The sequence below is a fragment of the Balaenoptera musculus genome, chromosome 9 (genome assembly GCF_009873245.2).
Source record: "Balaenoptera musculus isolate JJ_BM4_2016_0621 chromosome 9, mBalMus1.pri.v3, whole genome shotgun sequence".
NCBI lineage: Eukaryota > Metazoa > Chordata > Mammalia > Artiodactyla > Balaenopteridae > Balaenoptera > Balaenoptera musculus.
The window spans coordinates 92,011,098-92,035,945 of NC_045793.1; the positions used below are offsets into that span (position 1 = coordinate 92,011,098).

General features: G+C 42.5%; 1 protein-coding gene across 1 annotated transcript in view; it reads right to left on the minus strand.

Annotated features, from left to right (window-relative positions):
- LAMB1 (laminin subunit beta 1) overlaps window positions 1-24,848 on the minus strand; it is a 74,371-nt gene that overhangs the window by 33,825 nt on the left and 15,698 nt on the right. Inside the window, exons 8-16 of the mRNA XM_036863336.1 lie at window positions 21,687-21,889; window positions 17,171-17,291; window positions 15,181-15,369; window positions 14,747-14,926; window positions 14,497-14,609; window positions 13,258-13,337; window positions 3,086-3,221; window positions 1,656-1,814; window positions 197-324 (exon numbers count right to left, since the gene is read on the minus strand). Of these exons, the coding sequence (XP_036719231.1) occupies window positions 197-324; window positions 1,656-1,814; window positions 3,086-3,221; window positions 13,258-13,337; window positions 14,497-14,609; window positions 14,747-14,926; window positions 15,181-15,369; window positions 17,171-17,291; window positions 21,687-21,889 (1,309 nt within the window). The remainder of the gene's footprint in view (window positions 1-196; window positions 325-1,655; window positions 1,815-3,085; window positions 3,222-13,257; window positions 13,338-14,496; window positions 14,610-14,746; window positions 14,927-15,180; window positions 15,370-17,170; window positions 17,292-21,686; window positions 21,890-24,848) is intronic.

Consider the following 24,848-nt stretch of genomic DNA (forward strand, 5'->3'; position numbering starts at 1 on the left):
GAAAAATAACAACCAAAGGTGAGCCTTTAAGTATCTAATCCATCAAAGCTCCATGTAGATCATCCCAAAGGAAGGAACAGTCCGTGTTTGGCTCTGGCCCCAAAATGGTAACTGTACAACTCACCAGGCGAGACATCAGAAAAAGAATTAATTTGCACATTGGTTGTGTTGAGCTGCAAACCACTGTCACACTGACCTGGAGCCAGGCGACAGGGACACCACCTGGTTGTCATCATCAGGAACAGTGTTTCCACATCGGCTGCTGGTTGGAATCTTCCCAGGTCGCTGCACTGTGATGACGGCTTTCTCCCAGTGGTCGGGGAGCTACAGTAAGAAACAGATGATCGGAAAGACCATCCGAGCTGGCCCACTCACTGCTGCCTGTTTGTTTGGATGGATCCATCCATCCATCTTTTGCCACGTTTAAATGGGAAACGCTCGCTTGCGTTTCCCCTCCCTCTTTACCATCCCCTCAGCTATTACCCCAGTTCCAGCCTGAACCCCTTCCCACCTGGACACTGAAACAGCCTCCCACTGCTCTCCCTGCCTCTCCCAACGTCCCTTTTCATCCACCTTAAAACACAGCTTATTATTATTATCTTTTATTGGAGTATAGCTGACTTACAACATTGTGTTAGTTTCAGGTGTACAGCAAAGTGATTCAGTTATACATATGTATCTATCTATTCTTCTTCAGATTCTTTTCCATTATAGGTTATTACAAGATACTGAATATAGTTCCCTGTGCTATACAGAAGGTCCTTGTTGGTTATCTATTTTATATATAGTAGTGTGTGTGCATCCATTAATCCCAAACTCCTAATGTATCCCTCCCCGTCCTTTCCCTTTTGGGAACCATAAGTTTGTTTTCTATGTCTGTGAGTCTATTTCTGTTTTGTAGATAGGTTCATTTTTATCATATTTTAGATTCCACATGTAAGTGATATCATATGATATTCGTCTTTCTCTGACTTAAAAGCAAAAAAGATTGAAAAAACCCCCAAAAACCCCACAGCTTAGACAATGACAATCCCTTGCCCAAAACCCTTTGACAGCTCCCTGTTAGTGTAGAGTCCAAGTTCATTTACTGATCCCAGCATTTCTCCTAACAGCATCTCCAACCATATCCCTTACCTGGCTATGTGGAAGGATGCTCAAAACACCCCCTTCTCCGCTGCTTCCTTCCTTCCTTCCATATTCCTTACTTCCTCTTGTGTCAAAATTCCACCTCTGTTTTAAGGCCTACAACTGACTCTTTAGTAAACATTTTGGCAGCCCCTGGCCAGTCCGGCTGGTATGAACCTCTCATCTTGCAGCACTGTTTGTGTCTCTGCTTTTAGACTTTCCACCTTTGATGGCAGTTAGGGACATGTGTCCATCCCTGGGCAGGGAAGGCCATAAAGGCAAGGAGAGAACCTGGCACATTCTCATCAGCACCTCAGTTCTCAGCAAGGCTAAGTGCCTAACAAGGAGATCACGAAATGTTTGTGAAACTGAAGAAAAATGTACAGTTTTACTTCCAAGGAGCATAGAAAGTCAGAGAGCGTTCCCTCTATTACAATGCACCCTTCACAATTCACAGAGACACATTGTCCATTAGAAGAAAGATTTTTCTACCAATATCCCCCCCCCCCATTAGTCTACCAAGGGGTTACCTGTGGCTCATAGCGAATTAGGATGTCATACTCCATAGAATACGGTATGTTGTCGATGAAGAACTCCAAATAAGCCCCTTCAGGCACTCGGACGAAGCCCGCTCCAGTCCAGGAAGGAATACGGCCCTGGATATACTGCCGCTCCACTATGCTGACCCCCTGAGGACAAGGGGACAAGACCGATGCTTTACTTGAAATGGAATTCAATGTAGCAGTCGAAGAAATCTGAAGTCACCCAAAGGTCCAAAACGGTAGATATTAAACCCATTTTTTGCAGTCATATTTTCCAGTAGACTGTATAATTTTTTGGTCTATAAACAGGTAATTGGTTTCTTTTTAGTTTTTAGGTTGAGGTAGTCTTGGAACACTGGAGATGGGCTTAAGGCTTAGGATATACCTTCTATGACATAACCAGGAAAATGAGCATGAAGGAAGGAAAGAGAACATCCCAAATGCTGTTACTAGCAAGCCCAGGAGTGACCAGGTATGTCCCAGGTTTCCACAAGGCTAGCCCGATATCTAGAGGATGTATTTCTGTCATTCTCATTGGCATTTGTTTCAGGTGCCACGTACAAGTGAGGAAACTTGTTACAACCATGAATGTTCACTACTGATGAGTGAATTCTGATTGTAAGGCTGAGAATGGATCAATTTGAGTTGCTTAACTCAAGTGTGCATTTGAGTTTATTCACAGGATTACATGCCGTAACTGTGATTAGCTACCTCCAGAGATGAAGCCCTTCATTCCCTGTAATGTATGTGTGTGCGGCTTTACCCATCAAGAGGTGGAACCTATGTTCCCCTGCCCTCGAATCTGGTCTGGCCTTGTGCCTTGTGACCAGCAAAGTGTGAGAAAATGACATTCTGGGACTTCTCAGCCCAGACCTTGAGAGACCTGGCAGTTTCTGTTTCCTCCTCCAGATGCCAGGTAAGAATTCTCACTGTCCAGACACCTCCATGCTGTGAGGAAGCTCAAGACAGCTGCTTGGAGAACAGCACCCAGCTGGCCTCCAGCTGTTTCCGCTGCCCCAGCTGAAGTGCCAGACATATATTTGAAGCCGCTAATTTTTGGCACGGCTTGTTACACAGCATTAGAAAACTGAAGCAATATCCTCTCTGAATATTTACTATACCAGCTAACTCTGGCGCATCAGTAGAGAAGAGAATGGAAAAAGAAAAAAAAAAAAACAAAACCCATCTCCCTAAAAACACCAAAAGCCTTATTAGTGAATGTTCCAAAGTCTCCTTCTGCGTTATGGATTTACTTAGCTTTAAATCTGACTGTTCTCAAGAAGGCCTGTTCCTCACCCTTATTTTGTGCTCACTGACAAGATGCTTCTTACTTGGTCTCTTTGCAAAATGTGTATATGCCATTACTGCCCACCCCCCGTACTCTGCTTTACCCACCTGGCAAGCACCCCCCTACTTACAGGCCCCAAGTTGGCTTCTTCTGCTTCATAGATGTAGTGATCCAAGGTGGGGAAGTAGTAACCAGATTCCACTCCGTTGCACTGGCGTCCGATCATGTGGGGTTGGCAGACGCACTGGCCTGACTCTGCAGAGCAACTGGAAAGGAAGGAGAGCTGGTCAGCTGTGCTCACCACGTTCATAATGAACCCACTGGAAGCAGATCCACCTTTGCCATTAAACAGTAAGTGGGGTGAAATATTCAGGTAGGGTTTTCTTACTTCCTTCAGAAAATAAGTACACGGAAAAAAAACATTGCCTACAAATTAATCCCAGACTCCTGAGGTTGAAAGCTCTCAGTGACCTGGTCTTTGGGTTTTCTCTCCCTTGCTCTCTTGACTATGCTCCATCTGTGCCACGTTAAGGTTTTCTGTAGTTATCACATATGTTCTTGCGTTGAAATATCTTTTGCAAATGCAACCCCTTTTCCTGGGCCTCACATCTAAATATCCAGCTCCCAGAAGGACAGCTCCAACTTAGCTGTCCCAGAGGCTAATCACAGATCCCAGAAAGCAGCACCCAATCCCTCCCATGTTCTCTGTTGGGGAGAAGACTCCACCACCCAGAGTCAACCACATCAGAAACCAGAAGTTCTCCTCCAGATTCCTTCTTCATAGCCAATCAGGAACCAAATTCGGTGATTTCCCCTCCTAGCACCTTGTGCGTCTCTCCCCGCTTTGCACTGACTAGGCTACGCCTTTCTTCTCTCTCTCGCTCACAGTAAAAGCAGGTACAGTCCTCTAATTGGTATCCTTATTGACAGTCTTCCAACTTCCCAACCTGAACTTCCACCTTCCCCCAGAGCTGCCTGAATGACCCTCATGAGATGCATTAACCGCATCACTTCCAGGCACGATGGCCTTGGGGAGGTGCACCAGGCCCCCACCATCTGGCTCTTCTCTACTTTCCTAGCCTCACCTCTGCCCTCACCTCTCCAACCACACTGAACTACTTAAGAGTTTTTCCAATGCACTGGGGGACTCATGACCCCTTCCCTTTGCTTGTGTTGTTCTTGCAGCCTGGAATGCCCTGTTCCCTTATCTACCCACTCTTCTTTCAAGATTCAGCTCACAAATCCCTCCCGCTGTAGTGTTTCCTGACCATCACTCCCCATCCCATAGAAGGAACCACCTTTTCCGTCGTGCCACCGCCTCCTTGCAAGAGAAATGATATATGCGACACATCAACAACTAAGCTGATCACAAAGTAGGTGTTCATTAAAGTTGAGGCACTGTGTCTTCAAATCCTCCTGATTTTTCAACGGTCATCCCTTCATGAAGGCTTGTGTGGTTCCCTCCCTCTCCTCTTCTCAAATGGTGCCTTCTGAGGCCTCAGTTGTTTGCTATCTTTACTGTTAAGACATTGATCACTTCCTCTCTTGTTGGACAATTATTGACAACTTTGCTCTATACCTGCAACATTGTAAATCAACTATACTTCAACTAAAGAAAAGAAAAAACCCTGAATTACATGCATCCATTTTTACTTCATTAAAGTCAAGATGTGATTTGGAATTGTTACTTTAAACCTATTCCCAGAGTTCTTTTTTTTTCTTCTCATCCCGAAGTTCATTTTAAACCAAACACCTAAGGCAAGTTACAACTCACAGGAAGACTGAACACTCAGAGCTTTATTAAAAACACCCCAAACAGCCCTGTCCTGGTCCAGCTGAAGTCTTCTTCCTTTATGTCATGTGAATAGTTTTTATCCTACAGGGGTAAGAGCACATTCAACATCCTGTAGATAATTCCCAGAGGAGGAAAGCTTGTTCCAACCAGGACCCAGCCCTCCTTCGAGCTAATCCACCAAAAGCCATTTTCCAAAATTCAGGCGTCACACATGACATCACAGGGACAAAAGAAAATCCCTTTCCTCCCCAGCACATGTTTACTGAGGGAACAAATGTCTCAAATGTGAACCACCAAAGAAGAAAACACCCAGATTCTTCCCAATGCCGTCCATTACTAGAGAACAAGCCAAGGAAGGCAAGGATAGAGACAGCGGGCAGGCTCCCGAGAGGCTTTTTTACCCGCAGCACAGTTGTAAAGAAGAAACAACTCACCAGGACCTGACCCCGTGTAGGGAATTCCCCTCATGTCAGCTCCACAGCCACACGCCTGTGTCCACACACTTGAACGCTTGTCACCGGTGGGCGTGGCTCCCACTCAACACCCGCTCCTTTGGTGAACTCGTTCTTGGGGCTTTACCTGCCCCCATGCAGGTGGCCCTCACCTACAGCTCTTAGCTCTTACTCACGACTGTGCTCTGGTTGTACCCCTCCAGCCGTGAATGGGACATTTCCATGGTTTGCCCAGCCGTCACCTCTAATTCATCCTGTCCCAAACTGTTCGCCACCTCACACACCGACTTATCTTCAGCTCTGCTATTTCTGTCAGCAGATTTAAAATTACTCTGATGTAGAACGGACTTGTGGTTGCCAAGGGGGAGAGGGGGAAGGGATGGATTGGGAGTGTGGGATTAGCAGATGCAAACTATCATACAGAGAATGGATATACAACAAGGTCCTACTGTAGAGCACAGGGAACTATATTCGATCTCCTATGATAAACCATGACAGAAAAGAATATAAAAAAGAATGTGTGTGTGTGTGTATATATATATATCTGAATCACTTTGCTGTACAGCAGAAATTAACACAACATTGTAAATCAACTATACTTCAATTTAAAAAAATCCCTCTGATGTAGGTGAGACGTAATCTTCCCTTTATCCTCAATATAACACGTGTTATTTCAAGACGGTTCTCAACTCAGCTGTTTCCTCTCATTGTCACTGCGGCTACTCTAGTCCCCTGTGTCATCGTTCTACACCTGTTACTCCAACCACCTCCCGATCTGACCTCTCCAGTTCCTCTCTCTCTCCCCTGCCCAGATCATCCAGCTACACAGCTAAACCAACCTTCCCAAAGCCCCGCCTTCCCAAAAACCCACAATTGTTTCTTCTTCTATCAAGTCACGAAGCCTCTGCCTGCTTTCCCGCGGCCTCTATAACCCCTCCTCTGAAAACAACTGCTTCTCTTTCGGGTGCCCACCCTTGGCTTTAGCTGAGCCACACTCCTCATACCCTTCCACAAAAATTCACTGAGCAGACATTAGCCCTGGCAGCTGTGCTTCCTGGTGTCGAAACTCTCCCATTTTAGTCCATGCCAGTCAGCTTTTTTTTTTTTTTTTTTGGCTGCACCTCGCAGCATGCGGGATCTTAGTTCCCCGACCAGGGATCGAACCTGTGCCCCCAGCAATGGAAGCGCAGAGTTTTAACCACTGGACCACCAGGGAAGTCCCTGTCAACTCTCTTCTGAACCAATCCTACCTTCCTTGTTAAGTCCATTATTTCCAGCAAAATGATATGGAGAAAGAAAAATGGGAGAAAAAAATAGTTCCTGCCCTAAAGCACTTCCAATCTAACCAAGGGGGATAAACAATAAAGCAATTGACCAGTACAGCCAATCAAAATGCAGGCAGTGCCCACACAGAGCTAAGAGCAAAGAACGACAGGTGAGAGGAAGACACTGCTCACCTGAGGAGATGAGGGGACACCAGGACAGAGGTGGCCTGAAGGCCGCAGAGAGAAGACAGGAAGACAGGAGCCAAGAGGGCTCATGGGGAAACGTGAGCAGACACGGTCGAGATCAGACCAGGTCTTCACCATGCCACAGTCATCCCACCTCTGTGCCTTCACCCCAAAGCTCAAATCCCGCCTCCTCCAGAGAGAGGAAAAAGATTTATTACGTGCCACTGTTCTTTCCTGTGTTCAAGCAAAACCAAATCAGATAGAAATGGTACATCTGACAATGCTGTATGTTCCCCCCACCAATTTCCCTGTAACTAGATACAGGTGCAATTCATTGGATCAGTTAGGTAGAATAAAGACACAAAACACAACATATCAGGGCCCGTGGCAGGCAGAATAATGACTCCCAAAGATGTCCACATCCTCATCCCTGGAATCTGTGGATATGTTACCTCATGTGGCACAAAGGACTTTCCTAATGAGATCAAGGTTAAGGACCTTGAGATGGGGGATTATGCTGGGTTCCCCAGGTGGGCCCAAGCGAATCACATGAATCTTTAGAAGCAGAAGAGGAAAGCAGAGGAGTGGGTCAGAGCTGTGGTACGAGGAGGATCTGACCCACCGCTGTTGGTTGTGAAGGTGAAAGAGGCAAGGAATGTGGGCAGCTTCTAGAAGCCGGGAACAGCCCTCAGCTGACAGCCAGCAGGAAAACAGGAACTGCATCCTACAACCAAACGAACTGAAATCTGCCAACAGCGAGAATGAGCAGGAAAAAGTCTCCCCAGAACCTTCAGGTGGAAACGTGGCTCCACCGACACCTTGATTTTAGTCCCCTGAGACCACGTCTGACATACAGGACTGTAAGATAATAAATTTATGTTGTTTTAGGCCACTAAGTGGTGGTAATTTGTTATGGCAGCAACAGAAACCTAACACAGGCCCTATTTTTTTCCTCAAAGGGTAAAGGCCAAGATTATTTCTCAAAAGGGAACCCTCCTACACTGTTGGTGGGAATGTAAGTTGGTGCAGCCACTGTGGAGAACAGTATGGAGGTTCCTCAGAAAACTAAAAATAGAGTTGCTATATGATCAAGCAATCCCACTCCTGGGCATATATCCAGAGAAAACCATGATTCAAAAAGATACATGTGGACTTCCCTGGTGGCGCAGTGGTTAAGAATCCGCCTGCCAATGCAGGAAACACGAGTTTTATCCCTGGTCCGGGAAGATTCCACATGCCGCGGAGCAACTAAGCCCGTGCGCCACAACTACTGAGCCTACACTCTAGAGCCCGCAAGCCACAATTGCTGAAGCCCGCACGCCTAGAGCCCATGCTCCACAACAAGAGAAGCCACCACAATGAGAAGCCCACACACCACAACGAAGAGTAGCCCCTGCTCGTCACAACTAGAGAAAGCCCGCATGCAGCAACGAAGATCCAACACAGCCAAAAAATAAAATCGATTCTTAAAAAGAAAAAAAAAACAAAAGATACATGCACCCCCATGTTCATAGCAGCACTGTTTACAATAGCCAAGACATGGAAACAACCTAAATGTCCGTTGGCAGATGAATGAATAAAGAAGATGTGGTACATATATACACAATGGAATACTACTCAGCCACGAAGAACGAAATAATGCCATTTGCAGCAACATGGATGGACCTAGAGATTATCGTACTAAGTGAAGTGTCAGACAGAGAAAGACAAAAATCATATGATGTCACTTATATGTGGAATCTAAAATACTACACAAATAAACTTATCTACAAAACAGAAACAGACTCACAGACATAGAGAACAGACTTGTGGTTGCTGGGCGGGGGGGTGGGGAGGGATGGATTAGAAGTTTAGGTTGAGCAGATGCAAACCATTATGTATAGGATGGATACAAAACAAGTTCCTACTGTATAGCAACAGGGAACTATATTCAATCTCCTGTGATAAACCATAATGGAAAAGCACATGAAAAAGAATGCATAGAAATGTATAACTGAATCACTTTGCTGTACAGCAGAAATGAATACAACATTGTAAATCAACTACACGTCGATAAAATAAATTTTATAAAAAGATCGTTTCTCAAAAACACAGATTTCTCATAAATGTAGCAATTGGCAACTCTTGGAAGGAAAACTCATTTAAACAGTGATGAGCAGGGAAAATACTGTACAATCTCAACTTTACTACTAAGAAATAAAGCAAAAGAAAAACATTAAAGGATAAAAGTCATCACTCATAAGGACCACTACTCTGTTCAACGCTGAAATCTCCTCCAAAATACTGATTACAAATAAGAGCTGGTTCCCCCGTGATGAGCAGTCGGCACCATCCATTCTATCCAGAGCAGTTTCCCCGCCACCCCTCCACCCAACCTCCACCGCCAATTCCCCTACAACTAGAATACGTTCTTAAAGGGTAGGAGCTATGTTCGATAATCTCTTTATGTCCAGCTGCCATAGCAATTAACAAAGGGTTAGATACACCACAGTTATCCCATACATTGATGAAAATATCTATTAACTTCTGCTCTGGTTTCGAAGCACAATAAATTTCAGCTCCTCATTTACTGAGCACCTATCACTGGGCTGGGGACAAAAGAATATGCAAAAACAGCTGAGACACAATCCCTGTCCAAAGAGACCTTTCAAATACAAACAGCTATAACACAAAGCAGAAGGAGTGCTAACAAAGATGCAGAAGTAATGTGTTTTCACATTAAGGGAGGATTGGGGCCTTTAGCCTAAGAAGGAGAGATCTTCAGAAGAAAGTGGTAGGCTTCAAGCCAGATATCAAAGCCCTAAATTTAACTGATGAAATAATTTTGGAGGATGTTGTCAAGCTGCTTCTATTTTTCAATGTTTTAAACAGTTGCAAGCAGCATTTACTTAGCAACCACTCTTATTCATTAAAGCAGGTTAGGGGACTTCCCCACTGGTCCAGCGGTAAACACCCTGCAATGCAGGGGATGCAGGTTTGATCCCTGGTTGGAGAACTAAGATCCCACATGCCGTGGCCACAACTACTGAGCTTGCGCACCTCAGCTAGAGAGCCTGTGTGCCGCAGACTACAGAGCCCACGCCTTCTGGAACCCGCGTGCCACAACCAGAGAAGAGAAAACCCGCACGCCACAACTAGAGAGAAGCTCGCGTGCCACAACAAAAGATCCCGCATGCCTCAACAAAGATCTCGCGTGCCGCAACTAAGACACGATGTGCCAAAATAAATAATTAAAAAAAAAAAAAAAGCAGGTTATCTACTAGGCAAAAACGTCATTAACCTGGTTTGAGTCACATTATTTAAATCAATTAGGTCTTACTTTAAAATATTCCGAAGTTCAGACTAGCTGTCAATATAATAGGCATGGATTACACACTTTAATTGTTCTACCAAAAGCCACTCAGCTCATTAAAAAAAACATTTAAAAACTTTTTCCACTTCATGACTTTACACTTAATCTGGCCCTGGCCAAAGTAACCAAGGAATGCTTTGGGATTGATTTAGAGACTGCCTCTCCCGAGGAGGGCATGCTTAATTTTTATATCGTAAAAATCTTTTGTTTCTCAAATTCTTTTATTCAGTCAACATTTATTCAACATGTGTCTGAGGCAAAGCAAAGTACAATAATACTGTCAGGTGGAAGATATTTATGAGTGTCTGCAACAAATCAATCATTCAGCAAGTATGATCCTGAGCGTCTGTTATGCACCAAGCATTCTAGAAGAATTCGTGCTTTAGAAGACAGAGCCTCTGTCACCTCTCTGGGACTCTTAAAGTCCTGTGGGGAAAAACAACCTTGAAAAGGATGACTATAAAACACTGAAGAGTCACAAGACTATAGGGATCTTGAAAGTTTCTTTTCTTCCCCCACCAATGATGCCAAAAGTAAGGCATCTATTTCATCCATCATGCTAGAAAGATCAAATTACCCACTTTAAAATCCTCACTAAAGGATATACATATACATGTATAACTGATTCACTTTGCTGTACAGCAGAAACTAACACAACATTGTAAAGCAACTCTACTCCAATCAAAATTGAAAAAAAAAAAAAACTTCACTAAAATGTTTTGTTTCACAAACTCTCTTGACTAGCACATTCTGGTTTTTGCACATTTTTTGCAGGAGAGATTCGGGGCAGGCCAGGGGCTGTGCGTGGGTGCATTTAGAGACAGGAAGCATGTGTGGCCGAGCGAGAGAGAGGAAGGGAGTGTAAGCAACAAAAACCGTTTAGGGTAAAGGAACACAGGACATTCCTGAGTTTAGGACATAATTTGGAGAGTGACGTATGCCACTTTCCTCTAACCGAGAAGCATTTTTGGAGTGCCGACAGCTTTGAATTGAGGAATCAGTTACTAAAGGAATCATCAGCTTGTGTTCTGGGGGTCACCAAGGGAAGTCAGGGAAGTGATTTCATCAGCAGAGACAGCAGTTGGTCTCGCTTTCCTCCTTTATGGAATTATCCTTGCTTCCTCCCCTCTGGAGGTTTTCTAAGAACAGACATTCACCCTGGAGTTCCGGAGGCAACATGCTGTCCCAAGTTTACTGCACGATCTGGAACAGAACAAATCCAAATACGGAGGCCAAACAGAACATGTTCTTGCTGCCTAAAATCTCATTCCTGCCCAAGCAGACTACTACAGTGTTGGGAAATCTTCTTGTAAGAGAGTCAGTTTTTGAATCCATGAGGCTTACTCAACAAATTCAGCACATTCTCCCGGGGAAGATCCTGGGCCACAGGGAAACATCTGTCTATCCTCCCAACAGTCACTTATGCTATTTTTACCAGATGTTCTGAATCTGATCCAGTAACACACAGAGACGACTCAAAGGTAATTAATCCAACTCCCACAAATTGAACATCTTGCCAAACTGTGTACTTTGATCATTCTGAGGAGAGGATCATGTCTCACCAATTCAAGGAATACCAACATATTTAAGTCACTAAAATTATTGTATGTAATTTTCATTAATGTACCGGCAAGTTGGAAAAAATGAAATAGTGAAGAACAAAATGAAGAGCCTTTACACAAATCAAAATGGGACTGCATTTTCTGTCTTTTAAACTGGTGAAAATAAAAGTTTTGATGATACCAGCTGCTGGTGGGGGATTGGGGAAAAAGGTACTTTGTAACTGGTTGGGAAGAAAATAGACTAGCACCATATGTCTGGAGAACAATCTGACATCCTCTAGTAAAATAGAAAATGCACATGTACTTTGACTTAGCACTTCCATCACTGGGAACCCAATCTATAGATATGTCTACAAACATTCATCGAGATTACCAATAAGGATATTCACTGCAACATTTTTGAAAAGAAAAAAAACCAAAAAACGGAAATCAATAAATCATGGCATTATCACATGATAGAATACAAAAAAAAGAGGTAGATGAATAGATGCTGATATAAAAAAAAAATCTTTAGATTAAAAAAACAAGTTGCAGAGTAATGTACATACATACATTACTTTAAAGTCTGTTAAGCTGAGTAGGAAATCATGGACTATATTCCTTTGTACTTGTTTAAAAAGTAACACCTAACATGTTATTTCAAAAGAAATGAGAGGAAGAAAACTGTCATTTTCACAGGTATTTTGAGCACTATTATTAATTTCTAGAGAGACACAAGAAACTGTTAACAGTGGCACTTCAAGGCAATGGAACTTGGTGGGGAAAAAAGGCAGGACACCTGTCTGAACTGTTTGAATTTTTTTTTTAAAACCATGGGCATACACTGTTTCCATAATCTAAAAAATACCGAAAAGTAAAATACAAAACAAATAACACTATTAAAAACCAAGAAACAATAACCAACAAGGACCAACTATATAACACAGGGAACTATACTCAATATTTTATAATAAACTATAAGGGAAGAGAATCTGAAGAACATATATATACAACTGAATATACACTATTATAACTGAATATATACATATATAACTGAATCACTGTGCTGAACACCTGAAAATAACACAATATTGTAACTCAACTATACTTCAATTTAAAAAAAAAGACAAAAACTAAAGAAACATCAAAAAACAAAATAAAGGGCTTCCCTGGTGGCGCAGTCGTTGAGAATCTGCCTGCCAATGCAGGGGACATGGGTTCGAGCCCTGGTCTGGGAAGATCCCACATGCCGTGGAGCAACTGGGCCCGTGAGCCACAACTACTGAGCCTGCGCGTCTGGAGCCTGTGCTCCGCAACAAGAGAGGCCGTGACAGTGAGAGGCCCGTGCACCGCGATGAAGAGTGGCCCCCGCTCGCCCCAACTAGAGAAAGCCCTCACACAGAAACGAAGACCCAACACAGCAAAAATAAATAAATAAATAAATTTTTTTTAAAAAAACAAACAAAAAAAAAACCAAAATAAAAAACCCAAGAAACATAAAGACTAGAGAAGGCTTCAAAGCTAACTCTTGGAATGAATAAACCTTTGAAAACCTTGAGAGCACAGGTAAAAGTGATTATCAGGCATTCAAAGCAAAGGTGAATGCACTCTGCCTATCTTCTTAAGAGACACCGAACGTCACCCTCGTCCTAGAGGTCGCAAGGACCCTGGGGGTGACTGAGCGCAAGAGTGTCAGAGCAGCTCCACTCACCTATTGTTTAAGGCTCCCCCAAGGTCACAGTCACAAGGTCGACATCCATCCAAGTCATTGCTTAAGCCCCAGTGCTCTGGCTGCAGAACAAAAGATTAAACATCTAAAGGGGGGTTCCTGTAATTACACAATAGACTCAGCAAGAGACAAGTTATGGCGTGTTTTGGATGTTCCACCAAACGTTTATCTGCACCGTGAAAGCAGAAAGCCTACAATAGGTATGAGTAGGAGTATTCTAGCATAAAGAACCCAAGCTCTGGGTCACTGGGGTCAGAGAGGGTTGCACATACCCACATGGTAACCCCAGATCAGAGCACTTTCTTCGCCCTGCTAATAGCCTTCATCCAAGAATTAACGTGAGCTAGCAGCAAACATGCCAATTTTCTTCATTGGAATTACTCTGGCAGTGAGACAGTAATATGAAAGCAATCACAAAAATGTTTTAAAAGATATAAAATATAACTTTTAAAAATTACTCTCATAATTACTCCACCCAGAATCACTACAGTGAACTTTTTGGTCTATTTCCTTCCAGATTTTGTTTTTCTTGATGAACTTTTTCCCTAGTCAAGATACTACTCACATCCTGTGTTCTTTTATTTTTTTTTTCACACCAGCATAAGCATTTCCTCATGTTACCATCATTTTCAATGGCAACCAAATATCACACTGCATAGAAACACCCAAATTTATTTAACTATTTTCCCTACTGTTGCTTCCAAGTTATTTTTGTTATGATTAATAAAAGATGCAATGAGTCTTCTGGTGAATACATCTTTGTCCAATTTTCTGATTATTTCATTAGGATAGATTCCCAGAAGTGGGATTACTGGGTCAAAGGGGATGCACATTTCCACAGGCTATGGATACACATCTCCAAAACACTTTTCACAAAGTATGAACCAGTCTGTATTTCCGTCAGTAGCACACGAGTACCTGCCCCTCACTATGTCCTCACTTAATAGTCAGCATTCCTATTTTTTAAAAAAAACTTTTGTTAGTTTTGTCTGTAAAGATGGTACTTCACCGTGGTTTTATTTTGCAACTCTAACGGCGATGGTGAATATCTTGTCAAAATTATTCATTAGTAATTCCTCTTTTGTGAATTGTCTACTCGTGGCTTTTAATATTAATATTTACATAAAAGGGTGATGGTAGAACCTACAACTGTGAAAATTGTTCTCTATTGAAACGTCATATTCACAAACCACCCCTCCCATGTAATTACGATTTACCTACCAGACACTGGTCACAATGCTGTCCTGTCACCAGACGCTTACAGTAGCAGTAACCAGTCTCAGAATCACAAGGATTCCTGCCAGGAATTGTTCCCAGAGGATTGCAAGTACAAGCTTCATTAAAGATAAAATGAAGTAAAGAAACACAAACCAAGTGAGTCTGTAGTAGTCGACTGGATTAAGAATTGCAAAGTAAAATGGGAATTACGTGCACATGAGAACTCCCAAACTTTTTGAACACATGTACTTACATTTACAACCAAATGGATCTTCAGTGCTTAAACCATAGAAGCCTTCTTTGCAGGTATCACAGTGTTCTCCTTCCACGTGTAATTTACACCGACACTGACCAGCAATGAGACTGGCAGAAAAATCCGTGTAACTGTCACAGATTCCCTTGTTCTGAGAACCAGCTGGGTCACAGGTACATTCTAAGGAGAATGAGAAGCATCAGGTAACACAATGTGTGTGTATGTAGAAATACACATGTTCCCTTCATCCCTCCAAATGTCACAAAATAAGACTCAAAAAGGCTGAACTACTAAGTAAATTCCACCCCCGGCATCCTATACAGCAGCTAAAATGAGGCTGGATCTGAGTCCCAAGAGAAGGATGGTGACTACCAGACTATTCAAGCTGAAAGCTGACCTAAACAGGTCCCCCCCCGTGACCTTTCCCCACATACGTTCACAGAGATTAGGATCCCGGATGTCTCTCTCCGGGTGCTGGTAGTAAAACGGTTTGCACTGCTCACAGTTGCGCCCCATCGTGTTGTGCTGACAGCCATCACACACCCCTCCGCTGACGTTGCCAGTGGCCAAGTAGACCGCCATGTCGAAGTGGCAAGAGGTGGAATGTTCGTTGCAGTTACATTCTGCGAGACAAGACCGACGGCAGGAAAAGCCTTTTCAATCTACTTACCGGGGGAGGATGGGGTTGGTCGGAAGGAAGCTCATTTTGGAAACTGGGGACGAAGTTCAGGCAAAATGGCAATTAACAAGAAGGCGCTGGTGGTGAAAAGGACGCATCTGCTTACGACATCAGTGTAAATCCTAAGCCATGCTGGAAACCTTCCGAGTGTGACCTTTATGAAATAACCTCACTTGCCCTCTTTGGAAGAGAATGGGTTATAAAAAGTTGAAAAGTTCTGGGGGAAGTCCCCTTGGAGGCTCACTCACAGGAAGGCCACACTGCACGGAAAAGCGTTTGGGTCATGCTCAGGGTGGGACGGGAATACATCCCTCCAGAGGGGTTTCTAGGCGATATGTTCCTGGGGAAGCCTGTCTGGGCGGCCAGCTTTGAGGAACATGGTATGAAGGCCGGATTCCCTTGCTCCTCATTCACACCACCACAGCGGGCCAGGTTCTGTTAATCAGACCCATTAACAGCCATCCAGCTGGCCTTCTTGGGTCATTCTGTCCCTCCTCTAGCCCATTCAGCAGAGTCCTCTTGGTCCAACCCAGCTTTAACCATCTCTCTCTCACGCTCAACAACCCCCATCGACGACTCTTGTCTTCTCACAATGAAGCTTCTCTCACTGGGGCCCTCACGGGGCTCCACACACTGGCCTTATCCGTCCTGTAGGGAGGGACTGTGTCGTCGTGCCCTGGATACCTTGGTTTAATTAAACCCCAGAATCATGAATTAAACCCTGGTGTCGTGAGAATGTCCTTAGAGCCTTGTGTTTTGTGTTCTCCTTATCTGAACTCCCTTCCACCTCCCCCCTGCCCCCCTGCGCTTTCTTCTCTTTACCTAAACAATCCTAACTATCTGTTAAGGGCCAGCTGGTCGTCCTTACTAACAAAACCTTGACCACTCCAGCCCTCACTGTTTTCTGAGCTCCCAGAACAGTCCTCAGTGGGGGCAGAGACAGCACGCCTCGCAGGGATGATAGTCTATCAGAATCACTGTGTGTGTGGAGAACGGTGGTGGTGTTTCAAACTCCCCCTCTACCCAGAGAATAGCACCGGGAGGGATGGGTGGATGGAACGATGCCACAGGTTGCAGCTGGGTTGGCACAGAAACAAGGCTGACAAATACTCCATCTCTTTTAGACCTTATTGATCCACCACACGATTGTTTTCATTCACTGTTCGCTCGTGGTCATCTTGCCTTAAAAACAGGTACAACTGGGGCTTCCCTGGTGGCGCAGTGGTTGAGAATCTGTCTGCTAGTGCAGGGGACACGGGTTCGAGCCCTGGTCTGGGAAGATCCCACATGCCGCGGAGCAACTGGGCCCGTGAGCCACAGCTACTGAGCCTGCGCGTCTGGAGCCTGTGCTCCGCAACAAGAGAGGCCGCGATAGTGAGAGGCCCGCGCACCGCGATGAAGAGTGGCCCCCACTTGCCGCAACTAGAGGAAGCCCTCACAGAAACGAAAACCCAACACAGCCAAAAATAAATTAATTAATTAAAAAAAAAAAAAAACAGGTACAATGTCAGGGATGGCATCTCTGTCTTCTACTAAATCTGCCAAACACATAGGTGCTGGTCAAATACTAATTGATTAATTTAATAGACTGGATAGTGGCTTCCTAGCATTATCAGGGTGAGGCTGGGAAAAGGGTAGTAACTTTTCTTCCTTTTGCAGACCAGTGTACCGTTACAGCATCTCTACTCCAAAAATGGATACCGGGGTCTGAGTTGATTCAGAACATCCTTTTGCCTGAGACTTACTTTTACAGGCGTTGCTGTTTCGACCTTCGGCGGGTCTCCAAGGTAAATCATGGTAGAAATCCATGCACTGTTCACAGTTTAAGCCCTTGGTGTTATGCCTGCACATGCAGTGCCCGTGAACCTTGAAAGTTACGAAAACAGAAAAAAGCAAAGGAAGAGATATACTAACGGCCAGACCTTTCCCACAATCAATGGAAAATATCAACCCTTTCTGATACTAATCCTCATCTGTAGCACACCACAATGAGGGTTTGTTTTTATTTTGTCCCTTCCCCCCAGTTGAGTCCTGTCTTATTGATGGCTGTAATTCCCAACTCTAGGAACAGTTCCTGCTATATAATGGGTACTCGATAAATATTCTTATTGAAGTATTGATGAGAAAAACACAGAAGAACAAAATCAGTCCCTTAAAAATTTTTTTAAAAACCAAACTAGTTACTTAACAGTTAAAAAAAATCTATTATAATAGAAATCAACAAAAGTTATAATGGAGAACTAAATGTGTACACACCACCAGGAACCAACTCAATTTACTGCAAGCTTTACCCCATGCCATACAAAAGACAGGTTTTCTCTGCTTGCTTTGTTTGGTTTTTGACTTCCGGCTCAGCACTTAAAAATGTTTTTTCAACCCAAAATGAGATTTTAAGAATTAATCAGTTACCACATTTACATTTTTAAGGAAAGAAATATAAAATGTCGGAAAAAGATACAGATTATTTTGCTTCAGGAACGGACCACGATGTGCTCTTTTACACCACACCACCAGTCACACTTGAGCCCAAGGCACATAAATGATAAATCAATTCTTTCCGTCTAGCAAATATGCACGTACATGGATCCCTCACCTTAACACTAGTTTGTACAGGATGGAATTCAGAAACAGGACAGACAGGTCCACTCTGAATCCACCTTGACAAGAGTGCAGTTAGCAGAAGACTAAATTCCTCTCATTACAAGGTGGTTTTACGTAGCCTGAAAACCAGTCCCAAAGCCCATACCACAGGACCCTACGGCATCTGAATCAACAGTACAACGTACTGTGAGACGCATGGTAGTGACATGACTACATGAGGTTAGCTACACGCAGGATTTGTTACTCTGAGAAGTAAATATCATCTACCTGGCATTCTCTGAAACATGGAGCAAAAAGATTAGAAGGACATATTCTCCCTTCAGGCTCTGTTAAAAATTCAACTTTATCTGTGCAATAAAGGTTCTATATAGAGTAAAGGGAAGGCAGAAGTTTTAGACTGTTGAATGCAAGTCAGTCCTGCACCTTCACCTTCTTAGATGAGGACTAACAATTTTTGAAAAGGCCAACATCAACTAAGCAAGGCACACCTTTCGTCAAGAAGCGAGGCCCACAGCCCAGTGGAGGCCCCAGTGCAGAGCCAAGGGGGATTTATCCCGGGGATGCAAGGATTCTTCAGTATATGCAAATCAATCAATGTAATACACCATCTTAACAAACTGAAGAATAAAAACCATATGGTCATCTCAATAGATGCAGAAAAAGCTTTTGACAAAATTCAACACCCATTTATGATAAAAACTCTCCAGAAAGTGGGCAGACAGGGAACCTACCTCAACATAATAAAGGCCATATACGACAAACCCACAGCCAACATCGTCCGCAATGGTGAAAAACTGAAAGCACTTCCTCTAAGATCAGGAACAAGACAAGGATGTCCACTCTCACCACTATTATTCAACATAGTTTTGGAAGTCCTAGCCACGGCAATCAGAGAAGAAAAAGAAATAAAAGGAATACAAATTGGAAAAGAAGAAGTAAAATTGTCACTGTTTGCAGATGACATACTATACATAGAGAATCCTAAAGATGCCACCAGAAAACTGCTAGAGCTAATCAATGAATTTGGTAAAGCTGCAGGATACAAAATCCATGCACAGAAATCTCTTGCATTCCTATATACTAATGATGAAAAATCTGAAACAGAAATTAAGGAAACACTGCTATTTACCAGTGCAACAAAAAGAATAAAATACCTAGGAATAAACCTACCTAGGGAGACAAAAGACCTGTATGCAGAAAACTATAAGACACTGATGAAAGAAAATAAAGATGATACCAACAGATGGAGAGATATACCATGTTTTTGGATTGGAAGAATCAACATTGTGAAAATGAGTATACTACCCAAAGCAATCTACAGATTCAATGCAATCCCTACCAAATTACCAATGGCATTTTTTACAGAACTAGAACAAAAAATCTTAAAATTTGTATGGAGACACAAAAGACTCCGAATAGCCAAAGCAGTCTTAAGGGAGAACAACGGAGCTGGAGGAATCAGGCTCTCTGACTTCAGACTATACTACAAAGCTACAGTAACCAAGACAACATGGTACTGGCACAAAAACAGAAATATAGATTAATGGAACAGGATAGAAAGCCCAGAGATAAACCCACACACATATGGTCAATTAATCTATGACAAAGGAGGCAAGGATATATGATGGAGAAATGATAGCCTCTTCAATAGTGGTGCTGGGAACAGTGGACAGCTACATGTAAAAGAATGAAATTAAAATACTCCCTAACACCATACACAAAAATAAACTCAAAATGGATTACAGACCTAAATGTAAGGCTAGACACTATAAAACTCTTAGAGGAAAACATAGGAAGAACACTCTTTGACATAAATCACAGCAAGGTCTTTTTTGATCCACCTCCTAGAGTAATGGAAATAAAAACAAAAATAAACAAATGGGACCTAATGAAACTTAAAAGCTTTTGCAAGGCAAAGTAAACTACAAACAAGAGGAAAAGACAACCCTCAGAATGGGAGAAAACATTTGCAAACGAATCAACGGACAAAAGATTAATCTCCAAAATATATAAACAGTTCATGCAGCTCAATATTAAAAAAATAAACAAGCCAATCAAAAAATGGGCAGAAGACCTAAATAGACATTTCTCCAAAGAAGACATACAGATGGCCACGAAGTACATGAAAAGATGCTCAACATCACTAATTATTAGAGAAATGCAAATCAAAACTACAATGAGGTATCACCTCACACCAGTTAGAATGGGCATCATCAGAAAATCTACGAACAACAAATGATGGAGAGGGTGTGGAGGAAAGGGAACCCTCTTGCACCGTTGGTGGGAATGTAAATGGATACAGCCACTATGGAGAACAGTACGGAGGTTCCTTACAAAACTAAAAATAGTATTACCATACGACCCAGCAATCCCACTACTGGGCATATACCCAGAGAAAACCATAATTCAAAAAGACAAATGTACCCCAATGTTCATAGCAGCACTATTTACAACAGCCAGGTCATGGAAGCAACCTAAATGCCCATTGACAGACGAATGGATAAAGAAGATGTGGTACATATATACAATGGAATATTACTCAGCCATAAAAAGGAACAAAATTGGGTCACTTCTAGAGACGTGGATGGATATAGAGACTGTCATACAGAGTGAAGTAAGTCAGAAAGAGAAAAACAAATATCGTATATTAACGCATTATATGTGGAACCTAGAAAAATGGTACAGATGAACCGGTTTGCAGGGCAGAAATTGAGACACAGATGTAGAGAACAAATGTAGGGACACCAAGGGGGGAAAGTGGCGGGGGGTGGTGGTGGTAGTGTGATGAATTGGGAGATTGGGATTGACATGTATACACTGATGTGCATAAAACGGATGACAAATAAGAACCTGCTGTATAAAAAAATAAATAAAATAAAATACAAAAATTCAAAAAAAATAAATAAAAATATTAATTTCAAAAAAAAAAAAAAAAAGGAAGCAAGGCCCACAGTCCAGTGGAGGCCCTGGTGCAGTCAGGAGAGCGAGATTTCAATTCACATCTGCCATGTACTTACTTAAGGCCCTTTGGCAAATTACTTAAACTCTGGTCTCTTCTAACAAGAATTAACAATTCACTTAGAAACTGGTAAAATATCCTAACGTTACCCATTTGGCAAGTTACCCAAGTCCCCTATTTTTAAAATTACATAATTTGAAAACACAGCATAAAAGTGGGAAAAGAATGAAACTAGAAGATCAAGAAACAAAGTCCATTTGACTCCTAAATGGTGTCCCGTGGTTCTAGGTTCAAATTTCCAGGTTCTCTGGCCTGGGGTCAATTTATGCCTTCTGGCATGCAGGCTGGAATGCTTGTGGTTTTTAATATTCCCTCAAGTAAAGGAAGATGTGACTGTCATGTAGAAAACTCTTTAATCCTTACTGACTAAAGTATCTACTGTAGCAGCAGCCCACAGGGACAATTTCCAAAAATTCGGTGTCTACGAAATGAGTATTCTTTACATTCTCGTAGTCCAAGAAAATCAGCAAACAGAAAAGGAAAAAGAAAAAAAATCAGCCACTGGAATGGTACAAAGGACTAAATAGCAGTCTGGAAAAATAAGATCCCAAATAAAAAGGCTTAAGGTAATACTACTAGCTTCCATCTGCTTTTTAGAATCACCCGTATGAAGGAGGAAGCTGCCTGGAACGTGTACTTACCATTCCTTCTCCTTCTGCGTGGAATCCATCCACCGGGGCACACTCGCTGGCGTGGCCATAGCAGAAGCAGTTTCCTCGAATCACCATGTCGTAAACCGCGTAATAGTACTTTTCTCTGATTTCCATTCTGGAATCCAAAAGGTTATCTCCCAAAGTATGTAGTTTCACAAACTTGATTCTCAAGTTGGTGATTTTTAAGAGATCTATGAAGGTCACCAAGAATATGAAAAGTTTGATCAAAGAAGCAAGACTTCCTTTGCAATTAGACAACTTGGTTTTTTTCTCTTTATAGAAAGGCATGACAAATAAAAATGGCTTAAGCTTACCCACCCCCCCCTTGCATGATCTAGATGCACGTAATGATAAAGGTTAACATAATGTGACAGTCTCTCGAAGAAAGGTTATTCCCTTCTCATCAGTTTAACAAGAACATATGTTCTGTGATGGATTTGTTGGCAGACTGATGTCTCAGGAAGAAGTGTGGAGGCGGAGAAATTTAAAAATGCGGTTGCATGATTGCCAGAAGCCACTGAACACACAGTAATCTAAACTATTGCAATACCATCTGGTTCCCACAGCAATTAGTCTCAAAATCAGAAAATTCCATTCAGGTGGGAAAGAGCTTATCAAACCACTCCAATTCTCATTATTATTATAAGATAGTTAGAGACATGTTTATCTTTGGAGAGGAAAATGCTATCTGAAATTTCCCACCATTTAGGTGAAGTCCAAGTTACTAAAATCGATTTAACACGATAGAATAACCACAATCCAGGACCTGACTTTTCAACCAAGTTTGGAAGCACCGTTACAATCTACAACTTTCTGGGTCTTAGTTTTACAGTTTACCAATATAATTACCAATATAATACAGTGGCGTGAAGATAAAGGAGCTTAGTATTGGGATGTTGAGGCAAATTATTTTTTCCTAAATAGAAGTTACTTCTAGACCAGTGTCTCTTATTTGATCTTTTCTTCCTTTTCCTGGGTCTATAGGCCTATGCTTATTACAGAAGCGGGGCTGTCAATTACATTCTCTAATAACTTGATAAACCAAGAGTCATTCAATCTTCAATCTTCTTCCATCAGTGTTTTCATTAATCACTAAGTGGCTCTTGCTGAAGTGGACCCCAAAAGATTGATTAGTCCACCCGTCCTCCCCTTTTAGCTCTGTAGCCTAAAATTGCTCCTAAGCTTTACGTTCATTTCTGCTGATAGATTCTTAAAATTTACAACACGGGACAACGGGGCATTGGCCCAATGCATCAGATACTTTCAAAGCCCACATACAATTTTAAATACTTATAATATATGCATAGCTTACAATGAAGAGTATAGAAATAGCTGTGGGTTGAAAGAGAAAGCCCATGAGTCCATGCATTCAACTTAGGCTCTTTGTAAAATCAAAAACTAAACAGAGAAACTGTGGTACTACTTCACTGAACGGAATTTCTGAATGCCAACATTTCCTCCTGCACAATATGAGCACAAGCGCCTATTGACAAGAGGCCAAACAACAAACTTGAAGAGCAGCTGGAGTATTTAGAAGCCCTTGAGTGATCTCTGTGGAAGCCCTCAGCAGAGCAAATAAGCTCCCTCGCTCTCTCCTGCCATATTTAACAACAGCTAAGCCTCGTATTGACTGCTGTTATAAGAGGCACAATCACTTTTGAAGTGAGTTTCGGAGGCCTCAACAATAGGGAAAACTAAAGAGATATTGTTCCCTTGATTACAAAGTAAATCCAAAGCATGATCTGTTACAGTGGATGCTTCTTTAATATAGGAATAGGTTTTCTGACGCCATTTAACAGCCAAAGACAATAGAATTATAATGGCAGCACATTCTCCAAGTCCCACAAATTTCACCCAAAAGGAACAGACCGTGAGTCCTTTTACGGACCCAGGAGGTGTTGGTCATGGAGACTGTGTGGACATTTCTCGCAACTGGATTTTGAGAGCGGGGAGGGCAGGCCTCCCAGAGCTCACTCAGAAATGGCACAGGGCTGGATATACCATTAAATATTTGTTTGATATCACACTAAGCGAAGTAAGTCAGACAGAGAAAGACAAATGTGTCATATGATATCGCTTATATGTGGAATCTAATTTTAAAAAATGATACAAATGAACTTATTTACAAAACAGAAAGACTTACAGATATCCAAAACAAACTTTTGCTCACCAAAGGGGAAACATGGCGGCGGGTGGGGGAGGGATAAATCAGGAGCTTGGGATGAACACACACACACTACTATATGCAAGACAGATAACCAGCAAGGACCTACTGGATAGCACGGGGAACTCAACTCAATATTCTGGGATAACCTATATGAGAAAACAGTCTGAAAAATAACAGATATATGTACATGTGTAACTGAATCTCTTTGCTGTACACCTAAAACTAACACAACATTGTAAATCAACTATATTCCAATAAAATTTAAAAAATAAAATAAAACTTTAAAATAAATAAATATTTGTTTGATAACAGAATGACTGAGTAAATTACAGACCAGACACGGTCTGGGCCATATGTAAACTTAAGTGGGGAAACAGCACTTTTCTGGCAATATTCCCTGGACTCCTTCCATTCTACTCTCCCCTGCTGTGAGCCGGGAAGTGCCACAGGGCTTTGGATCAAAGGAGGGCCATGTTCCACTGAGAAAGACCAGCAAGACCTCACCCCACCTCTGCTCAACTGACTGCACCTCAGTAGCTGGAGAGGGGGCCTTATCCTCACTCTGAGGTGCAGGACCCGGTCTACAGAAGGCCTGAGTGACAGCTGATGGCAGTGACGACACCAACAGTGGCAGCAGCTTCACGGACCCAACATTTTCTATGCGTTGGGCACCTTGGTGAGTCACTTATATACGTTACTCATTTTCCGTCCACAACAACCAGAAGGTCAATATGACTATCTCCATTTACAGATGAAAAAGTAGAAGCTAAAAAAAAGTTGTAAGTAAATGACTTGCCCAAGGTCACAGAGCTCTAATTATGCTGGAGCTGGGACTTAAAGCCAGCTGTGTCGGACTCCAAAGCCCATTCTGCCTACCAAGAAGATCAAAATGTATTTGTGTAAAGACATGAGCCTGGTTGCTGGATGCTGGAAAGCACTCTGATCTAAGAATCACAACACATGCGCTCAGGATCTCTCATTAA